This window comes from Cibotium barometz, chromosome 20 (assembly GCF_041138505.1).
Source record: "Cibotium barometz isolate CiBa-2024 chromosome 20, ASM4113850v1, whole genome shotgun sequence".
Classification (NCBI taxonomy): domain Eukaryota; kingdom Viridiplantae; phylum Streptophyta; class Polypodiopsida; order Cyatheales; family Cibotiaceae; genus Cibotium; species Cibotium barometz.
In genome coordinates, this window is record NC_141065.1 from 26,124,818 (window position 1) to 26,152,540 (window position 27,723).

The 27,723-nt window shown below is 43.8% G+C and overlaps 1 protein-coding gene across 1 annotated transcript in view; it reads left to right on the plus strand.

Annotated features, from left to right (window-relative positions):
• The first annotated feature begins 15,740 nt into the window (after positions 1 to 15,740).
• The window catches only part of LOC147627714 (putative potassium transporter 12), a 121,929-nt gene continuing 109,946 nt past the window's right edge, over positions 15,741 to 27,723 (plus strand). The window contains exon 1 of the mRNA XM_086814667.1: positions 15,741 to 16,597. Coding sequence (XP_086670793.1) covers positions 16,349 to 16,597 — 249 coding nt within the window. The 5' untranslated portion in view covers positions 15,741 to 16,348. The remainder of the gene's footprint in view (positions 16,598 to 27,723) is intronic.

Here is a 27,723-nt window from a genome sequence, read left to right on the forward strand (position 1 = left end):
TTGGGGATGTCTGTAAGCATGTTTATGATCTGAAACGTCACTGTCATGTTGAAAATGCTCAGTAACCAGAACTGAACATTTGAAAATACACTGCAAGTTTTTGGTTTCTTGCAATTCTCTTGGTCAGTTGTTTTGACAAATTTGGCTTGTTTTTTTATACCAGTTTGAAGTGCACTGACCACGGAGTGCGGAGCTTCAATGGATGCAGCAATGCAGGTAGAGAGAGAGAGAGAGAGAGAGACAGAGACAATGTATGTGGGTACAATGATAATGTACCACTAAGGTTTTTTTAGATAGGTATATGAATAATGGTACAACCCCGAAGGGTGCCCAGAATGAAGTGGCCGGACTATCCCATAGACCGGAGATGCCTAGAAGAGCCAACAGAGGAAGAGGACGAGGTCTAGGTAGGGGGAGCAATTCCTTGAAGACCAAGGGTGGATCCAACCATAGATCTTAATGCAGCCCCACAAGGATGGATTTGTTGAATATGGCTGCGGAAATGGGCCGAGGAATGGTCAAGGAAATGGGCCAAGGAAATGGTCAAGCCAACAGAGGAAGAGGACGAGGTCTAGGTAGGGGGAGCAATTCCTTGAAGACCAAGGGTGGATCCAACCATAGATCTTAATGCAGCCCCACAAGGATGGATTTGTTGAATATGGCTGCGGAAATGGGCCGAGGAATGGTCAAGGAACTAGGCACTGCTCTAGAATCTTGACCCTCCCAAATGAAGCCGCACATCATTTTAAAGCTCGTTCAAAAATTCTATGGGGGATGGGGATCCTATTCAACATGTAGAGATCTTTGAGTCCACATGCAAAACCTACGGGCCAGTAAAAAATTGATGTAACAATGATTCATGCTTTCTCACTGATCATCATTGCATGCTATTGTCAACCAATGTCTTTGCTTGTCAAAAATGTATTTGTATTTCAAACAATGTTATAATAATTGATTGCCCTCATGATCATCCTTGCACAAAACTCCGCTTTCTGGTCTAATCCAATAATGCATTCATCAAATTTATAAAAAACGAAGCCTAAATACTTCACAGCTACACCAAACAACTTGCAAACTCATGGCTACGCCAAACAAAGAAACCTGCAAACTCACGGAAATCCACCTGACGGATTTCCAACTCACAGATTTCCACCTTATAGAAATCCAACTCAAGGAACTAACTCTCATGGGTTTACCTCGTTTCACGGGGTTACCCCTCTCAACTTGCACTTTCACGGCTTTAACACGTGCACTTTCACGGTACTTAATTTGACCTTGTCATATCACTGTTAACATACCCTATTAATTGCTCACACTACTAACACACTTCCCATCACAATTAACCTTCTTACCATTCAAAAAAAAAAGAGTAAAAAGACAACAACAAGGCATGGCACATGCCCCACCAGTCTATGGACTAATCTTTTTTCCCTATATAGATGTCGACCTCAAACCGAGAAGCCGCCGCAGAGACCCCCGCAATGACATAGGCCAATGTAACGGGATCCCCGATGAGCCAAAAGAAAAGGCCAATACGGGGCCCGAAGATGAACTACCTAGGTCCATACGCCCAGGCTTTCCATGGTGCCATCATCAGCAAAGAGATCCACACGGCGCATGGAAAGGTGGCTTTGTAGTACCACAGCCCGGAGTGCCTCCAGATTCTAGAATAGGCAGAAGTTAAAGACAAGCTAGGGAAGGTGGGGCTCGGGAGGAGGCACAAGTTCTCCCCCAGAACATAGACACATAACTTTGTGCAGAATATATAAAGACGTACAACAAAGCCACCAAGAGGGGGACAGTGAGAAAGCAGATGGCACCACAAAGCAAGTTTTAATCACTAAAGAATTAATACATGAGGCTCTGCAGCTCTCACCATTAAAAATCCATACACATGCCTTTGACAATATACCCCTAGATGCCATGTTGAAGAAGAGCTCCTACAACTCTAATGGAGCTGAATATGAGAATATCAAGGATGAAGTCACAGAAAAGGTATGCAGGCAGGGCTATGTCACTAATCATGCAAGTGAAGCCAGTGGATAGGAATAACAGGGTGCCATTAAACTGAATTGCAAAGGTGCCAAAAGAAAAGGAGGAGGATTGGGCCTATTACATCCATAGGGAGATGGAGAACTACCTTAAGTCCCATTAGTCAAAGATTTACAACCCGTACCTGATGACACAAGTACTGAACCATGTGGCTCGGAGGCCTCTCCCTAAACTTGAACCCGAAGAGCGAATGCATTTGGCACTCCTCACAGAGAAACCAGTGCTGACTCCTGTAGAAATGCAAGAAGGACAAGCTGTACTCATGGAGACTAAAGTGATAATGAAGGAGATCAAGAAAGGAAAAAGAAGACTGAAAGAAAGATGAGAGGCTTCATACCAGATGTGGCTGAAGAAACATAGAGAATTAAGGCTGAACTCACACAGGAAATCAAGTCGTACTAGGAAGTACTAGGGCATTAAGAAGCCAGTGTCAGCGAGGCCACACAAGAAGAGAGGACGGAAGCATAGCAAATGACTCCTCCTCAAAGCCCAGCTCAATTAATCTTCAAAAACCTGTCTCCCCTCAAGAATTCTACTATGTTAGACACACCTGTGGGGTTGTAGCCAGAGCCTAAAGTAAAAGCAGTGCTTGTTGTGGAAGAACCCCAAGAACTTGAAGAGGCTACATTGCTCCTAGTGCAAGTCACAAAAGTGCCATTCGATATAGGTAAAAGGCTAAGGGCTGAAGATACACCCAGTCCAAGCAAAAGGAGGTGTCTAGAGGACGAGGAGGTGATACTAGAGACTTCATTCCTACACAATATGGATTATGAAAAATTCTTTCAGGGAACTATGGAAGGACTAGATGAGCTCTTGAATCTACCACATGCAAGACTGGAAGGGGCAGCGAGCCATAATGCCACACTCTGGAAGCATGTTCAAGAGGCAAACAACCAAGTGCAGACCTTGCAAACAAGAACACCTAACAGTGGGCAGAGGCCACCCATGGGATGTAATCATGAAGAGTTTAAAGGCAACCGAGGACCAGGAAGCCAGGTACCAAGCGTTGGAAAATAATAATTTGGTTCTCAGCCAAACTATTGTGCAAAGAATTAATGAGAATATGGATTTGAAAGTGCAGCTAGAGCAGGATAAAGAACAACTTCAGAAGGAAATCACCCATAACCAAGAGCTAGCAACTATCCATGTCAGTAGGTAGAGGAGCTCAAGCACACTTCCCTAGCCAAGGAAGGAGAGGTACAAGGCCAGATCCAAACACTATCCTTAACTCTAAAGGAAGTAGAAAACAAAGTGACCCACTTGCAACAACAAGAAAGAGAACAAAACAACAAAGCCAATGTAGAGAAGATTAGAGCGCTTAATGACACCATCAGCAGCAGAGAATGATGCACACCAAGAAGCAATGGCGCAAGTCACCCAAGAGCTTTAAGACATTCAAAAATTGGATGTAGAAAGACTTCAAAGAATCACTAACGCACAAGGAAGAGAGGCTACCGCTAGACGAGCACAAGAAGAAGCAACAAGGCACTTCGAGGAGCTAGATGCTTCCAGGATGGTTAGAGAAATAGCTATATCAAACCTCCTTAGCACGAAGGACTCCCGTATCCAAGAATTGGAACGTTAACTGGCCATCCAAGAACGTCAACTGGCCATCCAAGAACGAAGTCAACGATAAGAACCAATAGATGAGATGCGCCTCCTCCTTGAGTGAGGCTCGGAGATAGGTCAGCTCTGCCAGTAACTCCTTGGGCCCCTTCTCAAACTCTTACTCTCTTTTTGTCTACACTAACCCTCTCATTGCTTCAATATGATATAAACCTGTCTGAGGACCTAAGCCTAGGAGAACTAACACTCATTAAGCAAAATACCAAACGTAATGTTGATCCCACTATCATTATGGAAATTTTTCGGGGAGACGTAGTATTAACTAATCCTCATGATATTTACTTCATGATATTTACTTTTATCCCTTGCACCCAATTGTGCTAAACCTTCGTAGTTGGTGTCGGGTGCTCCAGAACTTTGAAATCCTAGACAACAACGTCGACAAATTAGACCTATTTGTTCTAGATGATATTCTTGACACACCGGCTAACTACGAGGTTGTAACCCAGAGTTATCAATGGATCATAAGCCATGGGTGGCTAGAAGTATACAATACTCACCAGCACTTAAACCTATGTGAATCTTCTTTATATCACCATTTTGGTATTCTAAAACTCTATCATAACATCTACAAGCATCTAGAGGCAATGTTAACAAATGTCCTTTACACTTTTGATAAAACACATTGAATATCCTAACATAAGTCCTGAGGATATAACTGAGCTTCAAGACTTTATGAAACTACACAAACCTAGCCACCCACCCCCAAGTTCTGGCCATGGTCAGGAAGAGACTTCAAGTTCATCATCTAACCCTACTTGCCCCATGTATTCTAATGTAGCCACAGTAAATTACTTAATCCGTATCCTAATGCTCCGCCTACTGACAAGTCTCAAGCAGACTGTATTTTTTCTACTTTCCCTTCTCAACCTTTAGAATTCCCCACTAACACTCTCGCCCCCGAGAGGAGGTACCACTACTGATGATACTATTCTAGAGTCCTTGTTTGGTGCAAAGTATGAAGGATTCATAAGAGCTGATAATCCACTGCTAAAGCCAAAACTGATGTTCAAGGTGTTAATGCAAATAACACCATTTGAACCAACTCGGTGGATTTTACCAAAGGCATACTCTCAGATGTCACACCAACAAAGAAACCTTATATACCATACCCTCTCCAAGCACCTCGCCCAAAATTAGAAGAACTGCTACCTTTGGCTGGAGAGGGCACTTTATGGTCTAACGTGGCACGACACACCAAGTTAGCAAATCCACAACTGGCTGACCGGTTGGAAATCAAGATGGTGACATTTATGATCAGTTATTGCTTCCATCGGTGGAGGAAGGCTCACCCAATCCACACAAGAGGGGGGTATACAACAATTATCATAGATGATGTGAACCCCAAGCTAGAAGACTTTGGCATACAACCAGACTGGAGAAAGGAGTTCCTCACAATCCCAAAATACAGCCATGAATATATGTGTGCGCCACCAACTCAACGAGTTGATCCCTTGTACATGCCACTAAAGAGAATATGGACACCTTTGGAGTTTCAAGATGGCAAGCAGCGGGATTCACATGTCTGTTATAACTTCCCCATCTTCATGCCAGCCACATTTACAGACATAAAAGAACAAAGGAAGCAGATGCTAAATTGGATATAGGCATGGTGCCGTATCCCAGACCCGACAAATAGTGGCCAATGTTCGATTCTTAAAGTTGCTCGTGGTCCTGATCGATCAACCCAAGGAACGGTATGATGCTGAGTAGCTGTAGTTTGACGTGAATCAAGGATCGTCTAACAGAGGCATGATGTTGTATTATCATCGCCTAAGGTGTCTTCCTGCCTATATGCATGTTACATTCGAGGACATGGTCGACACCGGCTTCTGAAGATCACACTCAGCATTCCGAAGAACCCTAAAAAAGCTTCAATCACGTCGTAACTTCTACCGAGTTCGGCGACTAGGTCTTTCGACCTCCGTAACAGGTTCTGGGGACAGAACCTACATCAGGTAGGGGTGGATGTTAATCCCATTTTAGATTAACAAATTTGCTCCTCCAGAGGACATTAATAAGTGTCATGCAAAGGCACTATAAAAGTTGTACATTATGAGATATTGGCCACCCAAGGTCTTAGTTAAGTAAGTTTTGGGTGCCCAAGTGTGAATAAGGGCCAATTGTATATAAGGCATTTTCTCATAATGAATGGACACAATCCCCCTTTGTGCTTTTGAGAGCTCTTGTTTGTGTCTTGAGAGAGAGCATTCTAGCACTTGTTCCTCTTCTATGCTTGTATGTTGCATGCTTGTGTAGAAGAGTGAGAGAGAGTGATTGCCTTATGTGATTGTGCGAGCGACTCTACGGTGACATCATGGAGGTGGAGCTTGGAGGATTGGAGCTTCTCAAGTGAGCTTGGAGGCCTCAAGGGACATAAGTTCGAAGCATTGGTAAGTGCCCTATGATAGTTGTGTTCTATTGCTCTTCCCTTAGGTGAATGCATCAAGTTCCCTCTTGGAGGTGTGGTAGCCCCATAACAGTGTGGTCATCAATGAATGTTACATAATACCTACAGCCACCCATCGATGTAGTTTTTGTAGGACCCCATACTTCTAAATGCACAACGTCTAGTACATTCCTGCTCACATTTTTATCATGTGGAAATACATACTTTGTCTACTTTCCAAATTGACATGCTTCACGCAGTTTTTGCATACCATCAACCTTAAACTTAGGCAGTCCTATCACAATTTCTTTAGTCTACATAGACTTCATTCTTTGCACATTTACATGCCCAATTCTCTTATGCAAAATGTATGTATATGCAACAACTCTTGAACCCTGTGCAAACATTGTAACTTTCACTTCAGGCATATTTACATATAGTGTAAACATTCTGCCCATTCTATTGCCTTTTGCAACCAACTACACTTATCTTTAAAGTCTTCGACATAATAACCATCAGGGTTAAGGCGTATCTGTAAACCCACCCTGCTCGATCATCTGGCCAATAGAAACAAGATTCTTTGTAATATTTGAAACGTGAAGTACATCTACAAGATACTTCACCTTACCATTCGTAGGTCTTACTCAAGGTAGTTTACAATTCTAGTTATGATGATAGACGCTAGACTCTAGTTATGATTACAACTTAGGTAGAGGTTGATGTTGTGGCCAAGGTGGTGGGCAGAACATGTAATCAAAATTATGGTCAGCAACAATAGTCCCATGAATCACAACAATGACACATAGGTGGAATATGCTAGTTCAAAGGCAGGGGGAGGCAAAGAGGTCGTGAAAATTGGCAAAGGCAGCAAAATGAATCACAACAACACACACGTGGAAGAGGCTAGTTCAGAGGGCAGAAGGAGTGAAAGAGGTTGTGGAAATTGGCAGAGGCAGCAAAATGATACATGATGCCATTTTTATTGTGGCAAATATGGGCATGTGCAAGCAGATTGCTATAAGAAGCAAAATGACATGAGAAGTGGAAAAGTACAACAACATAATTATGCGTCCTCTAGCCGAAGTAATGAGGACAATGAAAGATTGTTTGTTATGGGACATGTGCTTAATGCTGTGTTAGAAAAAATGATGTATCTGCATGCAATGACGATGTATGGTATATGGATTCAGGTGCTTCAAACCATATGACCAGTCAAGGCGAGTGGTTCAAGGATATGAAAAATCCTAAAAAGCTAGGCTTTGTTGAAACAGGGGATGATACGACTCATCCAATCACCCACGTTAGAAATATGCCATTGTCTATAACAGTAAATAGGACTAGGATTGTCGTCATCAAAGTCATGGATATTTTGTTGAGGGAGGGTTTTAAAATAACACACCAAAATATCATTCATGTGACATGGGCCTAAATGGCAAAGGTTTAATGTTTTTAGGCCAATACTAGACTATCATAATATGTTATTTTGGGTTCATGTATCAGCTAGAAAGGAGACACCTACAGCAAGTGGTTGGTGACTCTAGATGGCACCCACATCTTTGCTTTTGGTGCTAATTTTGATGGTGCTCAATTCTAAGAGAATCTAGATGGGGATTGGCACTTAATCTCTTCCTAATCTATGTACTTTTGTTTTTTTAAATGTTTTAAAGGTTTTAGCACTTAATCTCTTCCTAATCTTTTGTACCCTTATCTATTTAAAGGTTTTATCTATGATTTTGGTGCTCATTTTGATGGTGCTCAGTTCTAGGAGAATCTAGGTGGAGATTAGCACTTAATCAAGGAAGAGATTAGTACTTAATATCTTCCTAATCTTTTGTACTCCTACCTATTCAAAGGTTTCTATCTAATGAAAGGGTACACCCTTATTCTCCACTCTCATGTTATCATTATGTTGACATTATGCTTAATTTCAATTAATCTTAATCTCTAGCTTAAGTTATGGCCATGCTTGTTCCATGTGATAAACCTCATGAGTACATAAGCCATATTTCTAACAATTCCATACAAATCATATAATATTCTTGTACGTAAGTTTTTTCTGATTCAAAACCTGAATGGCCCAATTTTGAAATTCCAACTTGACAAATGTTGAATCAAGACACCACTTAGCTAACTCTTCTCTAGAGTCAAGAGTCGGAGAAGCGTAAACTAATGTGGGATTCACCAATGTTTTCTCGGATACACCATCCCACCTTGCATGACTTGCTATCAAGAGTTGTCCACTAAATTTTGATTTCCCAAACCCCACACATAGCAAAATCCTACCACATTTAATCACAGACATGCAAGCACCAAAGCTCGTATGTCATGTTTAAAGATTTTAACCATGTACCTTTATCAATCAAGTGTGTACTATAATCAGTTGGCCCACCATAAGATGATTGTAATAACCATTTTAAACTTGTTTACCCCTTGTGAAGCAGGGGCAGACACCACCTCTATATGAGTGCGAGGAACACTCTTGGACATCTGATGTGGAGGGCTTAAGTTGTTGGAGGACACTTCTGACGGGGCTAAGTGCCTCGCCTACTACATAATGTGTCAAGGTTGTTTTTTAATGGACTACTAACTTAACTCCACTGGGTGTTAAAATTCAAAGGCTACAATAGAGTTTAAAGTCCATTTTAGCCCCTAAAAAAAGCCCACCTATGAAAATTAGGAATCACTTAGAGGGTCAAGGTTGAAGGCCAAGTACCAAGATAGCTACTTTCAAGTATGTGTTAGGTAAGGAGGCATGTATTTTACCCCCCCTCCTTGTCTTTACTGCCCCATTTGCCGAATTGGTTTGTTTTAGCTCTCTCTCTCTCTCTCTCTCTCTCTCTCTCTCTCTCTCTCTCTCTCTCTCTCTCTCTCTCTCTCTCTCTCACACACACACACACACACACACACACACACACACACACACACACACACAATCACACACACACACACACACACACATGCGCGCGCGTGCGCGCGTGCACACACACACACACACACGTGCGCACGCACGCACAAGAGATGCAAATAGAGGAGATAAGACCATAAATATATAGCGGGTTTTTTTAAATGTTCCATGTTTTGAAATGAGGACAGAGGACCTGTCACGATCTATGCTTTATAGCACATAGCCCATATCTTGACCTCACATGGATTTTGAAATAAATAGATAAATATATCTATCACCTCTCCTTCCCTCTCTCTATACATCTTTTACCATCTCTCTCCATGTTGGTCTCCAATATTTAAAGATTCATATTTCTTGAATAATTTCTTAGATTAAGAAGCAGAAGTGTATGATTTTATGAACTCCAGACAACTACAAGAAGGCTATTGATGAATAATGGGGGTACAATATCATTTTCATGCCTACCATGAAAACAAAGCTTGCAAAAGTTGTGTAGAGTTTAAAAGACTATACACTTTTTCTTTTTGAAGCTCCTTGATTTGAGCTATGGTTTGAAAGGTAAGGGCCTTCAACTATCTAAAGAGGCAAACTTTAAATCATTAGAGTTTATCAACCTCACATATAGTAACCATGATACCTATATTATCATTCTTTAAGGTTTAAAAAAATTTGTGGTGCAACAGTCTATGAATTTCTTCATGAAGGAATAGATGAATGCAAGTATCGTCAATCGTATAATAATTAAGAATGAGGACCCAATTTCACCCTACCTCCACACTTTAATGCTCTTGAAGCAAAGAGGCAATTATAAGTGTACCATCACAACTTAAAGTGTTTACCTTCCATAATGGAAAACTTGATAGTTACTTCTCTTAAAGCTCAAGGTAGCAACTAATTCTCTTTGAAGTTTAAAATAAATAAATAAATATCGATACATCATGCAAGATAGTCTCTACAAATCTTTACACCACACTTATAGTGTAGCATTGCAAAACAAAGAAATTTATCCTTATATCCCTTCCCCAAATCTTTACACTTATAGTGTAGCATTGCAAAACAAAGAAATTTATCCTTATATCCCTTCCCCAAAACCCTTTTCTTCTCATTTCAATCATCTCACTCTCATTCTAAGGTCAAAGGAGAAGTTTAGGAATCGTCTTGACAAAGACCCCATTCCATAAGTATAATCATTCTTATTAGGAGTCCTACTAGAACATAGACATTAGCGTGATGTGGTATAAAGTGTAGGCAAGGATGTGGGAAAGCATGGATGTGGTATAAAGTGTAGGCAAGGATGTGAGAAAGCATGGATGCAGTATAAAGTGTAGCAAGGATGTGGGAAAGCATGGATGTGGTATAAAGTGTAGGGAAGGATGTGAGAGATCCTCCATGTATGCCCTAAGGAAGTTCATGCTTTATTTTTAAAAATAATTAAGATGTTAACACATCAATTTTTTTTGAAGGAAAGCATGTGGCAATGGTTGTGGTGGCTGCACAGAAAAAATTTGCTTTTCGCACTTAAGCTCAGTAAATGGGGGATACTAGAAGGTGGTATTCATGAATGGGTACTCCTTACACACATAAAGAGCACTTTCAATTGCCATGTTAACTAGGGCATCTTACTCATAACCCTTTCCCAAACTACATGTTGGAGTGATGGGAAACTTTGTTGTGTGTGCGATGTACACCACATGTACAATTAGAAAAGCTCCAAAGCTATTCACACACACCAATTTATAATCACACCCAACAAGCACAAAGGATGTTGACACCTAAAGCAAAGTTTTTTCTCTATATGTGTGTATTGTTAAATATCTTGTTGTGCTATGGAACTCCTCATATTTTTGTTGAGTTGGCTACACAAGGAAATATGGGGACCTAGTATTGCGTGTCAAGGGGTCTTGTCATCCAAGGGATAAAGTTGCAACTTGTAGGGTGTAGCAACCAATCAAACACACTCATTGTAGTAGACTTTCATTTTGAAATATTATAAGGGTGTAAAACCAATGGCTATAAATTTTTTATATGATGTGCCTATTACTCCATAGCCTAGACGCACTTGGGAGTTTGGAGTAGTGTTCAAAAATGTATTTTGAAGTAATATACATTTTCCCTTCCAATTTTCCATAAAATAGGCCAAATTTCCATACAAATCAGATAATATTCTTATACACATGTTTTTTCTTGATTGAAAACCCAAATAGCCCATTACGAAATTCTAACTTGACAAATGTTAAATCAAGGCACCACTTAGCTAACACTCCTGTAGAGTCAAGAGTTGGAGGTGTGTAAACTAAGATGGGATTCACAAATTTTTGCTCTGACACCATCCCACCTTGCATGACTTGCTATGAAGAGTTGTGCACTGAATTTTGACTTTACAAAGTCTACATATAGCGTAATCCTACCACGTTTAGTCATAGACGCGCAAACACCAAAACTCGTATGTCATGTTTAAGCCGAACACCACTTGTTTCACAAAATTTTAAGGGTATCAAGATTTTAACTATGTACCTTTATCAATTAAGTTGTGTATCACTTGGGGCACCAAAAGATGATTATAATAAATATTTTAACTTGTTTGCCACTTGTGAAGAAGGGGCACCTCGATGAGTGCTAGGATCACTCACATGTTTAAGAGTGCTAGCAACACTCACATGTCCAAGAGTGCTAGGAACACTCTTGGACGTGTGATGTGAAGGGGCTAAGTGCCTCGCTTCTACATAATGTGCTAAGGGTATTTTTTTATGGACTACTAACTCGACTCCATTGGGTGTTGAAATTTGACGGCTACAATAGGGTGCAAAGCCCATTTTAACCTAAAAAAGAAACTCACCTATGAAAATTAGGATTGAAGTTGAAGGCCAAGTACTTAGTTGCATGCCAATCCAAGACATGTACTTTCTACTATGTGTTAGGTAAGGAGTGTTGCATTTTTTTTGGAGCCTCGGGAGCATGTTATTATGTGAGCATCGCATGCATCCATGTGTTTTGTGTCCGCACGTGGCCATTTACTACCGTTATGTGCATCTCGCATAATATTTATCTCACACCATTGATGATCTCACTTGGTTGGCCTTGAGGAGCTATTTTGACAAGTTTTGTGGATCAACAATGCAACAAGAGCACAAGGTAGTACAAATCACTTGAAAAGTTATATGGATTAATGGCTTGTCACGTGCAATCCAAGGTAGTCAAAAAGGTTGTACATGGACAACAACGCCAAAACAAGCACCAGATAGTAATATGAAGGAAAATCGATGAACCATGTGAGAAGTGGCCAGGGCTCGTCAACCATGAAAACAAAAGAACCATGAAGAAAGAAGAGAAGGCAACCCTTGGATAAGACGGCACAAAAAAGAAATAAACTTTAGCCAAAGAAAAAAAAAAGTGGGTGGCCCAAGTATTTTGAAAGATCGATTTCAAAAAGAGGTGGCGAGTGAAGGGACCTTTTGTGGAGAGGGCTACGACAGCCCACGAGAAGAGCTTCTGAGGGCGGCTTGCATCCTTGCTTTGTGGTGTGAGAACCTACCCTATGCTATGCTTGCCAAAAAAAAAATGCTTGCACGTAAGCGAAGCAAAGGAGCAGTAATTATTTTTTATTTAAAAAAACCTTGCCCAAAAGGGCAGTTTTCTAGACATAAAAAAGAAGGCCTATCGCCTATGCACACAAAGAGAGAAAAAAAAGAGAGAGACTCGCTATCAAGAGGGATAGCCACCTTTAGGACATTTAAAAAAAAAGCAACATCACCTTACACGGCAAGAGAAGGACTCCACTACCTTCCACATCAACTCCAAAAGAAGACACAGTAAACGAGCATGGCACATATGACTAAAAAGATCAACGAGCAGAAAGTGCTTGCGAATCTTCAGACTGACCAAGAAAGCTAGAGATAAGATATTTCTTTTGTTCAATACCATTGTTTATAAATTGTAACACTCTCTTATGCTAATAAAAACACATTCAAACAAAGATTATTTGCTGTCAAAGTGTGCAATGAAAATATTTTATATGTGGTGACATAAATATATTAGCATTGATATACACATTTTGTCTTGATTGTGTCTTGTGAAGATGATTATCTCTGTTTAATACACATATGTCTTGTGCATAAACATTGAGCCTATCAGTGGGAGGGATATTCAGACAAGATTGCATTGCACACATACAATTACATAATCGCACAATCCAACCATAGACCCTTTTTTTTTTGCGGCTCGGTTTGGGGAGTCGAGGAGAGTTGTCAGTTTTGAGCAGCTTTCTTTGCTAGATGTTCTTGGGCTTGGGTTTAACTCTAGAGCTTAGGCTCGAGAATATTTTTTGACAAGGAGGCATGAATTTCACGCCCTTCCCTGTCTCTACTGCCCCATTTGCCAGATCAGTTTGTTTTAGCTCTCCCTCTCCGTCGCTCTCTCTTTGTCGCTCTCTCTCTGTCTCTCTCTCGCTCTCTCTCCATCGCTCTCTCTCTCTGTCTCTCTCTCTACAAACACACACACGCATACACACACACACACACACACACACACAAGAGATGCAAATGGATGAGATATGACTATAAATATATAATATGTTTTTGTAATATTCCATGTTTTAAAATCAGGTCAAAGGACCTATTATGGTTTATGCTTTACAATACATAGCCCATATTTTGACCTCTTGTAGGCTCTAGATAAATCTATCTATCACCTCTCCTTCCCTCTCTCTATACATCTTTACCATCTTTCTCCATGTTGGCCTTCAATATTTAAAGATCCATATTTCTTGAACAATTTCTTAGATTAGTGAGCATAAGTATATGATTTTTTGAACTCTACACAACTACAAGCTTGGTGATGAATGATGGGGGAAACAACATCATTTTCATCCCTACCATGATCACAAAGCTTGCAAGTTATTTAAAGCGTAAAAAGTTGTACACTTTTGCTTTTTGAAGCTCCTTGATTTGAGGTATGGTTTGAGAGACAAGGGCCTTCAACTATCTAAAGAGCTAAACTTTCAACAATTAAAGTTTATCAACCTCACATGTAGTACTGGTTTGGCCTATATTATCATGCTTCAAATTTGAGGTGAAATGGTTTATGAATTACTTCACGAAGCAAGCACCACTTGTAATAGATGATTGCATGTATCTTCAAACATATAATAATTAAGAATGGGGACCCCCAACTTTAGCCCACCTCCACACTTTAAAGATCTAGAACAAAGGGGCAATCATAATTGTACCATCACAACTTAAAGTGTTTACCTTCCATAAAGGGAAGGTCGATAGTTACTTCTCTTAAAGCTCAAGGTACTAAGTACTTCTCTTTGAAGTATAAAATAAATAGATAAATATCCAAACATCATGGGAGATAGACTCTATAAATCTTTGCACCATAATTTATAGTGTAGCATTGAAAACAAACAAATTTGTCCTACAGGTGAACATGGACATTAGCAAAATGTGGTATAAAGTGTAGTCTAGGATGTGGGAAAGCATGGATGTGGCACAAAGTGTAGGGAAGGATGTGGAAAGCATGTGAGGAATCCTTCATGTATGTCCCAAGGATGTTCATGCTTCATGTATCCCCTAAGGATTTTCATGCTTCATTTATAAAATAATTAGGATGTTCATGCTTCAATTTTATGAAGGAAAGCTTGCGACAATGTTTGTGGTGGTTACACACAAGAAACTTGCTTGTTGCACTTATCGTCAAAATAATGGGGGGGGATACTAAAAGGTGGTATTCATGTGTGGGTTCTTACACACATGAAGAGTACCTTTAATTGCGATGTTGACTAGGGCTTCTTACTCATAACCCTTTTCCAACCTACATGTTACTGTGATGGGAAACTTTGTTGTGTGTGATGTACAACACATGTACAATTAGAAAATCTCTAAAGCTATTCATACACATATACCAATTTTTAAGTACACTGAACAAGCACTAAGGGAGTTGACACCTAAAGCAAAGATTTTGCTCCATACATCTTTATTGTTAAATATTTTGTTGTGCTATGGAACTCCTCATATTTTGTTGTGCTATGGAACTCCTCATATTTTTGTTGAGTTGGCTACACAAGGAAATACCCTAGTTGGGGATCTAGCATTGTGTGCCGAGGGGTGTTGCTCATCCAAGGGATAAAGTTGCAACTTGTAAGGCACAACAACTAATCAGACACACTCATTGGAGTAGACTTTTATTTTGAAATGGTGCAAGGGTGTAAAAGCAATGGCTATAAAATTTTCATATGATGTGTCTGTTACTCCATAGCCTAGATGCACTTGGGAGTTTGGTGCATTGTTCAAGAATGTATTTGAAGTAACATACATGTTCCCTTCTATTTGTCCATAAAATAGGCAAAATTATCATACAAGTCACATAATATTCTTGTACACAAGTTTTTTATTGATTAAAAACATGGACGGCCCATTTTTGAAATTCGAACTTGATAAATGTTAAATCAAGGCACCACTTAGCCAACACTACTTTAGAGTAAAGAGTCAGAGGCGTGTAAACTAAGGTGGGATTCACAAATGTACACCCCCCCTTCCCAACACCCAGTCCTCCAGAATCCCAGAATTCTCAATGACCTAGCCACCCATCTCCCTAGCTTGAACCAAAAACTTTTAATAGCAAGGCAAGCCCAGAAATTATGATTCCCATCCTCCAGAGCAGATCTACACCTTGGACAGCATCTCGAGGGTAATGTTTCTTTGCAAAAGTTTAATGGGCTACTGACTCGACTCGACTCGATAGTGGTTAGAAGGCTATGGTAGTAGGCTTGAAAGCCCATTTTAACCTTGAAAAGAAACCCACCTTTGAATATATTACTTGGAGAGTGGTTCCATGCCAGTCCAAGACAGTACTTTCTACAATACAGTATCTGTTAGGTGTCTCTCTGCTGCCCCTTTTGCTGGATCGGTTTGTTTTCGTGCGATCTAACACCGTGTGCATCGCTTTTTCCGTATTCACAAATATAGCTTTGTCGTGAATCCAGTCGCTGGCTCAAGCCTCAAGCGCTCCTTCGCATGTTTCCTTACCACGTGCTTATCCAAAGTGGGCGGTGCATTTCTACTTTTGGGTACCTGAATCTAAGTCCCAACATTGAGATTTTCTACTCTACTGTTTGGGTATTTGCAGGCCTCTTGATGCAGCTCAAATTATTTAGGCTATGGAGAAAGCCTGTTTTCTTGTAAATTTCACTCATCGCGGGATGCAGGCGATCGCTTGATGCAGTTGAAACGATGAGCAGAGCTTTTAGGCTATAGGAAAACCCTATTTTCGTGTAAATTTCTCTCATCGCGGGATGTGGGCGATTTGATAATGCAAGGCAGGAAGCTTAAATCAGTCGATTGAACTGTTTCTTTGGAAAAATTGGGCTTCGAGAAACCATGGAAGATTCTCATCAGATTGGGGAAGGAAGCTCGTACACTCCATTGGTGGGTCCTCGGGAGCTTGATGAAGAGAGAGGGTCAATCATCAGCAGCAGTGAAGACAGGCGCTCTTCAACCGCAAGTGATGGAGCCAGGATGTTTCTAGAAGGGGAGTTTAGGCAGACACTCAAAAGGGCTGTACCCCGAATAGACTCCCTGGACGTGGAAGCCATGCAATTGGCAGGACTACCCCATACTCCCGCCAAGGTTTTTCTTGTCTCTCTCTCTCTCTCTCTCCTTTTTTTTTTCCCTGTTTCTATGTTCAGGTGATAAGTGCTGATCCTCTGTAAGATGATTTATACTAATTTGTTAGAATTTCGCCCAGTCACGGATAATCAATGTGTATAGAATCTGCCTATAGATGTGGGCCATCATGCGTATAAAGTCAATTGTCCAGGTATACCCATAATCGATTATGGGTCTGGTGTCGATGATCCACCGGGCTATCTAGATGTGTTAGGGCTTGCACATAAATTCTTTTGTATGAGTTTTGAGGTATTGGTAACTTCAAGATTGCTCTTTTTTTCTTTTGTGGTCCACAATCACACTCTCAATGTAGGTATAGAACAAGAAACGTTGGGCTCAAATGGCAAGGGGCAAAATTACATAAATCATGAAAATAGCGCCGTGAGGTGGAGCTGGTTGAGAGTATGGTTGATGGCCATGAGTTGGTTGGAAATGCTCATCGTTTTCACTGATTCAGTTCAGCCAAGGGCTGAGTCATAGACTAGGCATAGATTAGGGTATCTACCTTTTCAAGAAGACAGCCTATGGTTACAAGATTGTACTACCTTTTTGTACATTAGAATATACTGAATACTCAGCTATCTCTCCCTCTCTTCTCTATCATCTGCTTGTGTTTTGCATCAGCATGTTCCACGGTGTTTAGGGCTGAAAAAAGACTCCTAGAGCTTCCACATGTAGCATTGGTATCAGAGCATTCTGAGATATTGTTGCTGCCCATGTCCCACCTGCCCTTACTACATCGTGCATGGATGAAACCATCACCCGTGTCTTGATCTTGTGGTGGTGTGGGACCGGGCAACATTGTTTCAGCATCAGGCTTAGCAAGGCTAAAAGGTACAGGAAAGTGCACAGGTACGAGGCCCAAGGAAAGGAACACAAAACATGGAAGAAATTCCCAAGAGGTTGGTTGGTGGTGTTCCACGAGGCCCAAGGGGAATGGTAGTCCTGTGAGTCGGGTGCCACTTGGGGCACACCAGGAAAGGCTTTCAGGCAATGGTTCCAGAGGAGCATGATCCTCCAAGGGGTGGAGTGAGAGTGCCATACTCAAAATACTCAGGAAAGAAGACCAAAGAAAGTGTTCAGGGACAGGGCAGGAATGGAAAGGAGACAGGATGGAATAGATGCACAGATCTCATCAGAGTGGATTTGGAGACTGGGCAGGCTTTTTCAGTGAAAAGGTTGCTAGGAAAGGAAGGATGACCGGTTGGGACTCCGTGAATAGACAATGGGATGATGATAGTCATCGAAGGATAGAATTTGGAATCCCGACATCAAGTTTAGCAGAGGGGGATGTCATGTGCAAGACATGTGCAGGGCTATCACAGGACTAATCCTGAAGGGGCAACAAATAAACAACCAGATAAGAACATGTGTTGCTGTTGTGGGCAGGGAATGATTGGTGAAGGACATGGAAGAGCTGTCGGCTAGCGCATACAGGGTTTAGGACCAGTCGGCTGCAGCAATTCAATAGGTGTTTGTCCAGGACGTGGCCGACCAACAGTTGGCCAGTTCACTGGTATTTTCCAAGGCCTATAAAAGGCGACTTTGCTCATCGTTTTCACTGATTCAGTCCAGCCAAGGGCTGACTCATAGACTAGGCATAGATTAGGGTATCTACCTTTTGAAGAAGACAGCCTATGGCTGCAAGATTGTACTACCTTTTTGTACATTAGAATATACTGAATACTCAGCCATCTCTCCCTCTCTTCTCTATCATTTGCTTACATTTTACATCAGCATGTTTTATGATGGTGTTTAGGGCTAAAAGAAGACTCCAGAGCTTCCACATGTAAACGTGGGACTGGTTTACAGAAGATACAGCGCGGTTGAGAACTGCAGCGTGTCAAAAACTGCCATTTAGCGCTGACTGTTGAGACACATGGTATGGGGCTAACTATGACACATGGGTACACAATCCAGGCCCACATGTTCCTGTTTACAGGGCGGACAGCAAGGCTAGGATGGCCTGCACGCATGAGCACTGTGACACACCTACAAGTATGAAGGGCAAAGCCAAACATCAGTTAGCATCCGACAGGCAGAGTTGGATAGTGCAGGTTCCATGGTACGGGTCCATCGCTTTGCCTAGTCCATAAAATTAGGATTAATTCGTATCCATATTCTAATTTTAAACTAGATAACTCTAAACTAAACTAATTAAGTACAAATTAAACTAAACTAATCAAACACTAATTAGATTGTAAATAATAATTAGACACAAATTAAAATCTAAATACTAATTAGATTTTAAACTAATCAAAGTAATTAGAGAGAGAGAAAGAATTGTTTGCGTGTGTGTGTGAGAGAAAGAGAGGGGTGTGTGTCGGTGTTTGAGAGAGAGAGAGAGAGAGAGAGAGAGAGGGGGGGGGTGGAGAGAAGTGTGTGTGTGTGAGACCCCAAAAAAGCAAGCAAAGACCCAAAATAACAAGTATAGCCCTAAAATAACTGGGCACCAACTTTTCAGCTTTCTTTTTAGCATAAAGGCTACTAATGGTCAATGTTGCCCAAAATGCCCCATACACATGCTTTTTTCAGATGGCGAGTCACCCGTGTAGTGCGCCTGCTAGGAGTTTCTAGAGATAGAAAGAAGAGTGCGGCAGTCTTGCACACACAAGAGTCCTCAACTATTGCTCTGTATTATGTACAAGAAAGAAGTGTACACCCCTGGCTAGCACTTCGCCTACAAAGAAATGCTCTGTGAAGTCCAACACTGAGGAAAACAGATGAATATGACAATTTGGCTACCCACATATATATATATATATATATATATATATATATATATGCACCAATGCGCCTAGTCAGTCAGTAGTACTGTTGTCAGGCACCTCTACCCAACTACCACGTCATCAATGCCACATCATCGTGCCACATCATCAATGGAGAGAGAGGGCTTCTACGTGCTAGACAGGCAACTTCCTGCTCTTCCACACCTTCAACTGAGCAAGTACAAGACCTCACGCGAGGCATGCTCTCTCTCTCTTTCTCTCTTGCCTCCTCACACCCAAGATTTTGCTCTCTCTCTCTCTCTCTCTCTCTCTCTCGTAACAAGCTCATAAAAGTATGCATGCTTGAAGCGTGGGCTGAAAGTTGACCTCAGTGAGTTGTATCTACTCCAAAAAATGCTCCTAGGTGGTGAAGGTGTAGAAGGATAAATTGTGCTTCGAGTGCAACCAGGCCGGTCATCACTACAGGGATTTTCCAAAGACGTTCTCTTCGGAGGGTAAGACCTCGGTACACATTACGGAACTACAAGGTATTTCTTTGAACTCTTCTATTGAAATTTATCATCTGGATAGTAGTAGCCGAGGGTGTCACATTAGTGAGTCTTAACTTTGGTCCGCATGATCTCCTCCGAGCCGAGGGATCTATAGGTGGCCATCGGGTGCTGGTTCTATTTGATAACGGCTCCACTCACAATTTTATTTCTTCACGTTTGGTGTCATCTAGATAGTAGTAGCCAAGGGTGTCAGATTAGTGAGTCTACCTTTGGTCTGCATGATCTCCCCCGAGCTAAGGGATCTATAGGCGGCCATTGGGTGCGGATTCTATTTGACAATGGCTCTTCACAATTTTATTTCTTCATGTAGGTGGAGACACTTTTCGGCTACCCACAGTGGCAAGTGATCATTGTTATGTGGTCAATCTTGCCAGGGGTATCAACGTGGAAGTGTGGGATCGAATGGTGCTGAGGTTAGAAGTCTAGATTCAGGACTACCGGTAGGCTTTGGACTTCCATGTCATGAACCTTGACAAGGTGGATGTAATCTTGGGAAGGTCTTGGTTTTTTGATAAGAACGAGACCATGATTGTGATATGTAGCAGAAGTCTTTGTATTGGAAGATCCTGTCACACAAATGCTCACACCGTCTTTTGTATCCTGAGTTTTGTGAGTTTAGCAATCCACTTTAATACTTTAAACTTTAAAGAGATATGAGAGAGAGATATGAGAACTGTACACTAGATTGGGTCCCGAATTACCCACTGAAGGGCCCCCTATCCCGATAATGACATAGTATTTGCCTTATTTCTTTAGAGAGAATGACGGTGGACTGTAGATAAGCCAAACGCAAGATCTCGGAGGATCGGAAGCCTGGCTGAACTGTACACGGCTGTAGAAACACCTCGATGAACTGATCTCGAGCCTATGCACTCTTCCCAAGGGCATGAGGAAGGGATGCACACCTGAGGCTGAGAAAAGGAGATGGTGGACTGTTCTAAGCTATGTTAGAATGCTGTAAATGCTTATGAATGCTTGGTTACCGTCACCAGAGGGCTGGTGTATGCTTGGATGATGTACTGAAGGCTGGTTACTGATGTAAACTGATGTAGGACTGAAAAACGCATGGAAGAACTGCTGGAAATCTGCAAACGCAGGGCTGTAGAGCTGTTTTCTGGCGTAGGATTGATGCTGGGCTGAAACGCAAGCTACAGGGCTGCTGCTGGACAGTTTGAAGGGCTGAAGATCGGTAAACGCAGGTTGCAATGGACTGAACTGCAGGCGGCTGTTCATATGCAGAAAACGCAGGTGTCTTATGCTGATTTGGGGCTGATCTGATGCGCTTATGGCTGTAGGGACTGCTGAATTGCATGCGTTGGAGAACCAAGGTTGGCTGAAGCTAACTCAAGCACTCCAAGGGCTGGATGAGACTAGTCTAGTGCTGAAGGCAAGGGAACTCCTAGGGCTGAGGAGGAAAGCTCTTAGCACACTGAAGACTGAATGAGAAACTAAGCCCTATGCAAGCCTATTTATACTAACTAGAGGTTGGTCAAGTTGGCTGGTCATTTAATAAAGTTTATATTTATAAATGACAATAAATGCTAAATAAATACTATAAAATATGAAAAAAATACCAGATAAATCCTAGTAAATTCCCTAAGGCTTTTGGGATGTTCTAAATGATGCACAGGCATATAAATGCATATTATGCAGAATGTAGAGTGCTTTCTGATGCAAACCCTAAGGCTTCTACTGACTCTACATGCATGAATGATTCTCTCCAAGTGGGTTAAGGGACTTGACTGACTGACTGACCCGCTAAGGCTGAGGAATGACCTACGTAGCTCGTGCCTGACTTATCCTGGACCGAGGATGTACAATGGGGTCACGGCATACGACAATTATCATCCTACTGGGTTCTAATAATGTACAACTGTTGCACTGCTGATGATGAGCCATCTTGTCACCATGCACTGAGTGTAGAGTGCATGTGACAATGATGATGTTAGATATCAGTCTCATAGGCTCTCATTTATTCATGATGCTGAATTGTATGTAATTCGAGGTGATGTCCCTCGTGGATTTTGTGATGTAAACTCTACTCAGGCTTCTGTTGAGGATATATTTTGTTGTTTTCATGATCTTTTCAATGTTGAAATTTTATTAAGATCATCTGCTTGTGAATGTAATTCTATCTCAAGAAGTGACGTTTCTAAAGAACAACAAATTTTGGTTGATATTTTAAAAGAGTCTCGTGATGTATTTCTGAGTGAGTTACCAAATGATCTGCCACTTGAGAGGGGTGTTGATCATGTGATTGAGTTATTGCCTAGTTGTTATCCTGTCTCTTGGCAGCCTTATCGGTTTAGGCAAAAAGAGGATGATGAAATTGCAAGGCAATTGCAAGATTATTGTAACAAAGGTTTTCTTCAATCTAGTAAGTCTCCATGGGCCGTTCCCGTTCTTCTGTCACACGGAATAAAGATGGTAGCATGTGCCTCTATGTAGATTACAAAGGTTTGAACAAACTCACTGTCAAGAACATTTATCCTTTGCCGAGGATGGATGACTTGTATATCGTTTTCAGGGTGCTAAGTATTTCACCAAGATTGAACTACGATTAGGAGGCTATCATCAAATAAGAATTAAACTTGAGGACGTGCCTAAGATTGTGTTTCGGATGTGCTATGTCCAGTCTGAGTTTTTGGTCCTGCCTTTTGGGTTGACCAATGCTCTTGCTACTTTTCAGTAGATGATGAATGATTTATTTCGTCCATATTTGGGAAAGTGGATTGTTGTCTTCTTGGATGACATACTCATTTACAATAGCTCATTTGAAGAGCACATACAACATCTTAGAGTCGTCTTGGAGATACTTAGACGAGAGAAGTTGTATGAAGGAGTCAAAGTGGGACTTCTTGTAACCGCTCCCTACAAGAGGCCTACAAATCGGAAGACAAAATACATATGTTTAGAACACTTAACTAATACCAACAATGGACATTATTAGCAACATTAAAACTAAAAATGACCAATAACACTTGACACCAACACTGGGTTGGAAAGGGTCGTCCCCTCCCTCAATACATTTGTATTTCTTGGAGAATTTATATGTACGAGTGTCACGGGCCAATAGGCCAGATTTCTCCTCACATGGAGTGAATACAACTCAAACAATTGGGTACTTGTCGAAGAAGTCTGGACAATCGAAGAAGTCCCAAGTCACAGGCACACTCCCACCTTCACTGGGTGCACACCTGTCTTTCATTGGTCTTCCGGGACCGTGCACCAATAGGCACGCCCGTACTAGCACAGGCAACGGGATACACCGTGGAGGGAACATTGCCTAGTTCTCCTAGCTAAGCTTTGCTCCCGGATTCCCTAGTGTTTCTAACCTTCATTGACTCTTAGAAATTCTGAGGGCGCGGTACTCAGGGAAAAACTAACCAAACTAGGAAAGCTTCCTGAGCATCGTTAGCATAAACATGCTTTGTTCCTGCTCTGCACAAAACTTAAAGAAATCTTTGAACTTAATTTAGCAAATTTTAATTTTACACAAATAAGAAATACAAGGCACCTGGTATTACTTGTAGCAGGAGTCAATGGAGATGAATTCCTAACACCATGCAGTCAGGTCCATCTAGTACAATAAGTATAGGTCTTGGTACAAGAAGTTCAATCAGGTACAGCAAGGTACAATCTAGTACAGGCTGGTATAATCTGGTACAGGCTGGTACATCAAGTATAGTTTGGTACAGCAGGAACAGATTTGGTACAACAGGTTCAATATAGTACAACAGGTACAAGTGCAATCTGTAGGCAAGTACAGGGCAGGTACAGCACATGGGTGCAGGTACATCAATCGTACAGCAGCTGCAAGCTTGTATAGGGCAAGTACAGCACATGGGTGCAGGTACAACACACGGGCAGTAGCTGGAGGTGGGTTCAGCAGGTACAACACACAGGTACAGGTTGGAGGCGGGTATAGAGCAGAATACAACACATGGGCAGCAGGCGATGGAGAGAGGGTAGTTGTTCACCACCCACGTGGGGAAAAATACTAATGTTTCCATGCAATAGTTGCTTTAAGTATTATTAAACTTTAATCAAAGGTTAGTTTTTTTTTTTTCCGGAAAAAAGATCCTTCTATTAGTTAATGAGAAAACGCCATAAGGCTACAAAGCTCACCTCGCAAGGAGGGATAAAAAAACACAGTGAACTCCTGAGCTCCACCCCCGTGGCTGGCCGCTCTCTGGGGGGGGCTACCTAGTAGTACATGTGGGAGGTGAGAAAAGCCAAACTGGAGGCCTGTAGTGCCAAGTGACGTCCTCGCCCCTCGCGGTGAGGAAAGGGCAAGGCTGCCAAGTGCGGAGGAAAGCCTTGCGGCGCCCTCTCATGCGATCCGAGTCGCCCTGGAGTTTCCCCCAGTGTCCTCTCAAGGTGTGAATGATGTCCACCCAGAGGGCCTGTATGACCTCCGCCGGTGGAGTCGCCTGGCGGTCAATGGCCTCCCTGCATCGGGCTCTCCAAATGTGCCAAGCCGTCATGCTGCTGATCAACTCCCATCTGTGCCCGACCCCCTCCTGAGGGGCTACCGAAGAGAAGTCTGGCGTCGGAACCACCGCCATCGCCCTGTCAGAGACCTGGATGGTCGCACTGCCAGGGACGTCCTCATATCCAAGGGCCGGGCCGCTGTCCGTGGCCCAAGCCACCGCACCCCACGTCACCAGCATCTCACCTGGTGAGCCTGCAAAAACCATCCTGAGAGTGCGCTGCCAGACCTGCTGTGCCTGAGGGCAATCCCATAAGTAGTGCCGCTGCGACTCCTGTGCATGGCCGCACCGAGGGCAGGACGCTGGGTGACTGCCGAAAGCTAGCCAAGCCCCCACAGCCAGTCCTCTGTGCGCAGTGAGCCAGAGAAACAGCGTCACCTTCCGGGGCCGGAAGCTGGCCCAAAGGCGCTGCCAGAAGTCCCTAAGAAAGGCAGGGGAGAGCCCCTGTCGCCGCCAATGCTCGGCCGCCGCCGGGGTGCTCGCTATCTTGTGTCTCTGAATCCGCCGCCCCAGCCTCGCTGTGTACTGAAAAAAGGGGATGCCTGGGCTGGTAGGGGCCAAGTAGGGATCTCGCCAAAACCACTCACCTGGATCCCACTGAAGGCGAATAAGAGGCCTGCTGTCCCAAGCCCATAATCTCCAAGAACAGTCCTCCCCTATCGAGGCCGGTGAGGGGTCTACATGCCACTGTCTCTGATGAAAGCCGACCACCCGCACCCTCTGAAGAATACATCCCTGGAGCCCATCCAAATCTAGTCGTGTCCTCTGAAGCTGGCCACCCTCTCCCACCTCGAAAGTGAGTGGGGCGACTCTCTCCGCTGTGCCGCAGACCGCTAGAAGAATCTCATGCTGAGTAAAGACACCCATCCACTGTGGAGGTGGAGGGTCCTGTACTGGGGTCCGCCACTCCCGGGGAATGGCCGCCTCAATGTCCTGTCTCATCAACTCTCTGCCCCTCATCCCACTGAGTCTCCTCTCCTGAGCCTCTAGAGGCAACTGCTGAAAACCTATCCAGTCGTCTAGGGACTGGGCTGGGCCAGAGCTCAGCGGGCCCCACGACACGTGAGACCGCGATCCAACCATATGGCCACTGGGGAGACGAATCAAGGGGTTCCAGATCAAAGGCTGCCTCAGGCGCTCCTCATCGGTGCCCGGGGGAGTCTGGAAGAGTGACGGCCTCAGATGCGCCCAGGCCCTCAGAAGGCTAGCTGCAAAACGCTCCTCGAAGCCAAGGCCCACTCCTCTGGATCGCTGCTCTGTAAAGATCCACCTGATGCTGGGGGTCCAGGGGCCGCTAAGAGAAGGGGTGCGGCTGAGCATCCTGGAAACAAGAAACTCCTTCCACGGCTCAGCGCCTGGCAGGAGGCCACGAACTACCAACTTGCCAAGCAATGCTCGGCTTTGGCAAATAGGATCAACAATGCCCAGGCCGCCTCTCTCCCTCGGCTGAGTGATCACCGCCCATGCCACCTTGGCCCTGGCGGGCCGCCCGTCGCCACCGGACCAAAGAAAGTTCCTGATGAGCCTCTGCACCTGGCCAATGCACGCCCGAGAGAAGGCCCAGCAAGAAGTGATGTACCACATAGTAGCAAGCAGAACCTGGTTGGCCACAACTACTCGGCCAGCCAGAGATAAACGAGCGGTACTCCAATACAGAAGCTTCTTCCGAATGCTCAGAAGAAGAGGGGCTATCTGCTGCTCCGGAGATATGTCAATGCCCACATAGCATCCCAAATAACGCACTGTAGTGCCGGGGGGCAGCCACTGAAAACCGTCAACTGGCCTCCAAGTCGGGGGGGGCATAGAGCTGACCCACAACCCACACGACTTGTGCCAGTTGATCAAAGCGCCCGAAGCTCTGCAAAACCTGTCCATGGCTAAGGCGAAGCGGCGGAGGTTCTCCTCACCTCCCTGAAGATAGACAGCAGTGTCATCCGCAAACTCCGAGTCTAGGAGCTCCTCCGAGGTGCGGATGGGAAGCTGGAGGCCCCGCAAGCCTGTATCCTGTGCCGTCAAAAAAGTGCTCATGGCCTCCGCCACAAAAAGAAAAAGAAAGGGCGCCAAGGGGCACCCCTGCCGCACCGAGCGCGAGAGCTGGAACCTCTCTCCGCGCACGCCCTGTATCAGCACCTGGCTATGAGCCGATGTGTAGAGTGCAGAGACCCCACGGATCCACTGAGGGGGGAAGCCCATCCTCTCCATAGTGCCTTCCAAGAAGGCCCAGTCCACCCGATCATATGCCTTCTCGAAGTCGAGAAGGAGCACTGCCAGATCCTCCTGTCGAAATCTAGCCAGAGCCGTAGCCTCCCAGAAAGAGAAAATGTTATCCAGAATGCTCCTATCCTGGATGAAGTCTCTCTGCGTGGAGTGGATGATGTCCGGAAGGTGAGGCTGAAGCCGCCTGCTGATCGCCTTAGCTAGGACCTTGTAGGCCGTGCCTAGCAAGGTGATCGGTCTCCACTGTCTAATCTCCAGTCTGTCTCCTCCCTCTTTGGGGATCAAGTGGATCAGCCCCTCTGCCATGCTGTCCGGCATGACTCCTGACTCCATAATCTCCTGGAATGCCAATCTGAAGCCCCTATGTAAGAGGCCCCAGTACCTCTGGAAGAAAGCCACCGAAAGACCGTCCTCTCCTGGGCATTTGCCCCGAGGTAATGCCTGAAGAGCCTCCTCCAGTTCCGTATCCGAGAAGGGGGAGAGAAGGGAGTGCTGCAAATGGGCCGGCACAACCGGTCTCGTGAAGCTCCAGACTGCCTCCCGAGCCTCTCTCACCCTGTCATCTGCTGGCTTAGCAGAGAGAAGATCCCTGTAAAAATCTGTGGCTATAGCCCGAACCCTGGGGGGATCCACCACAACCTGGCCATCAGCCTGCCGAAGACGCCTGAGACCCTCTCGTCTGAAGCGAGGCCCTGTCGCCTCAAAGAAATCTCGAGTCACTCTGTCTCCAGCCTGTGTCCAAAAAGAAGCCCGAGCATGGAATCGGAACTCCACTCTCCTCTCCTCGATGGATCTGATCTCAGTGTGAGCTGACTCCATCTGCTCTGAGATCCAAGGGCTCGTAGGATCCCTCTCCTGGAGTCTCTGGAGGGACGCTAGACTCCTCCGTAGGCTCCTCTCCTGCTCTCTGAAGGTCTCCAGCCGGTCCAAGGCAGCCTGTCTGAGCAACTGGCTGATCTCCTGCAAGCCACTGGCAAGATCGCTGGCTGCCGATCCTCTCCTGAACTGCAGCTCCTGCCAGACCTGCTCAACTCTGATCGCAATCTCGGGCTCCTCTATGAGACAATCTCGAATCCGGACGCTCTGGCCCTGCTCTC